This window comes from Penaeus monodon, chromosome 33 (genome assembly GCF_015228065.2).
Source record: "Penaeus monodon isolate SGIC_2016 chromosome 33, NSTDA_Pmon_1, whole genome shotgun sequence".
NCBI lineage: Eukaryota > Metazoa > Arthropoda > Malacostraca > Decapoda > Penaeidae > Penaeus > Penaeus monodon.
Genome location: NC_051418.1, coordinates 14,828,295 through 14,830,574, shown reverse-complemented (window position 1 = coordinate 14,830,574; position 2,280 = coordinate 14,828,295). Strand labels below are relative to the sequence as shown.

Genomic DNA, 2,280 nt, shown 5'->3' with positions numbered 1-2,280 from the left:
TCTTGCCTTCTGAATGGGTAATTAGATTTAAGTAAGTCTTATGTAATAACTTCCTTGTCAATGAATGTTATTCGGAAAGACTTGAAAATGTGGACTAGTATCACAATATTCACTGCGTTTATATATATGTTTCCCTCTATTTTTGGGTAGAGTTACTATTTTTCGGACAATTTCAGGGCTGTCAACTGTTGATGTACGATAATTAGGCATTGTTGCTGCCTACCATTGAATGAATGTAACCTCATATTATTCACAACTCTTCGGAAGTTGCAGCTAAGTAAACATACAAAAATTCTAACTAGAAGTGCAGCGGGCAGCAGAGAACGAGTGCCCTGGACACACCGTTTCTCGTACGACGACATAGCGACCGGCCGGGAGGAGCTCCGCCGCTGAGCCACACGCAACACCTCGGCCGCAGTTGATGCAACACCTTGATCGGGTCAGCACTAGGCGTCAATACCGGTATTCTGCAACGCCTTGCAAGATCAGTTCCCCGTGACTAGCGGAGACAATGGGGGAAGAAAGTAAGGATGAACAAATTAGCAACACAACTACAAAGGTGTACACCTTAGCGGAGATTGCGGAGCATAAAACAACAGATTCGTGTTGGATTGTGATTCACGACAAAGTCTATGATGTAACCAAATTTTTAGATGAGGTGAGTGTTTTCTCAATTTTTCTTAGATATTCATGCTGATATAGACAGGCCGGAGCAAGATTTAAGGGCCAGAATGAATCTTGGCCGTCTGCTCAGATCAGCTGAATCATCATGACTTTCCTCTTAAAAAAAGTGTTGGAAGTAATGTTTAATTATTTTTTGTCTATGGTCAAAATGTGTACCCTTAACATTTAGAAGCTGTAATTATGCTAGATAATTATTGTTTTTACTGAGATATGACCATAAAAGCCTTTCAGAAATGGTATGTCCTTGCAAGTGCAAAGGTCTAACTTCAGTGGGTAATAGATTTCCAGAGTGCCTAAACATCTCTCACTTTTAAAGGAATCAGGTGTTTTAAAATGTGGATAAAGGGATATTTGTGGATGATCTTGCACATAGGCATACATTTTATTTTAAGCCTTACTTAGGAAGATCTTAGATATGCATGACCCAAAACAGGAATTCAGTGTGCAAGAGAGCTTTAGTGTGCAGCAGAAGTGCAACAAGCTTTCTTTAGGAAAGAAAAAACGGCAGCTTATCCCAGACTTCAGACTACTCGATCTGTCAAGCCTCTTTTATTTTAATATACATTTCCATGTGTTCTGTACTTGCAATGCTTAAAAACTATGTTCATTACGTTCTTATTGAGATCCACTGCCTTCAACAGCACTTTATTATTTTCTCTAGTCATATTGTTTATAAATTATTATAAGGTGTTTAAGAAATTACACCAGGTTTCAACCTCAAAGTTCCTTTCAAATTTTATAATCATGTTATCTGTATCTGTTTAGGTCAGTGTTATAAACATTTTGTCAGAAAATGTGACGGCTTATATTTTCTTTTTTTAATTATTTGATTTAACACACTAGATAAAGAAATATATACTCTTAGTTATATTTTGTGGCCTTATTTTCCCATTATGTGAAAGTACAAATTTATAGTGTAATTCATAAACTATTGGCACCATGTCCAACATCATAAACCCCATAAAACCTCTTAGCTTCACAATGCTCAAAGGTTTTTACTTGTGCGGGTATTCATGTTGTTAAATTTGTCAGAAATGTAAAGTGAATAGCTACTCAAGTGCAGATTAATCCAAAATATTCAATGGTGCAGTCATCCCTTTGCTTTATTATTTATTTTTTTCTTGTTCTCTCTCCAATATTATCTTCATTTCATGAAAGAAAAGCTGATTTTATTGCTTCCAATTATCTTGGTATTATAACCTAACAAATATTTATTTTTAACAGTTAACTTGATATTTCCAGGATACCTCATTTGGTTTTGATTAGGAATATACACTTCATCTCTTGTACATCAGTGTAATGGAAGTCACATTCTATATTTAAATTCAGAGTTCTGAAGATTTATTGCCTATGCTCAAGCAAAGGCATTAAGGGGACTTTTACTTTGTTGATTGTATATGATGTGTTCGTTATTCATATCCCTTTTGTTTTGTTTTTAAGTTTGTTATTTGGGTTACATACCATTATTCTGTATGAATAATCACATAATGAGAACAGAAACTACAATGAATTCTCAGAGCATTTTGAATTGAATATACTGCATTGTATAAATTTCTTTTATCATTATCATAGACTGATGTTTTTTTGTTAGAAAAC

At 34.9% G+C, this 2,280-nt stretch overlaps 1 protein-coding gene across 1 annotated transcript in view; it reads left to right on the top strand.

Moving 5' to 3' along the window:
- Positions 1-369: 369 nt before the first annotated feature.
- Positions 370-2,280, top strand: part of LOC119594061 (cytochrome b5-like) — a gene marked incomplete in the record, with an annotated part of 10,879 nt that continues 8,968 nt past the window's right edge. Inside the window, 1 exon segment of the mRNA XM_037943101.1 lies at positions 370-658. Coding sequence (XP_037799029.1) covers positions 512-658 — 147 coding nt within the window.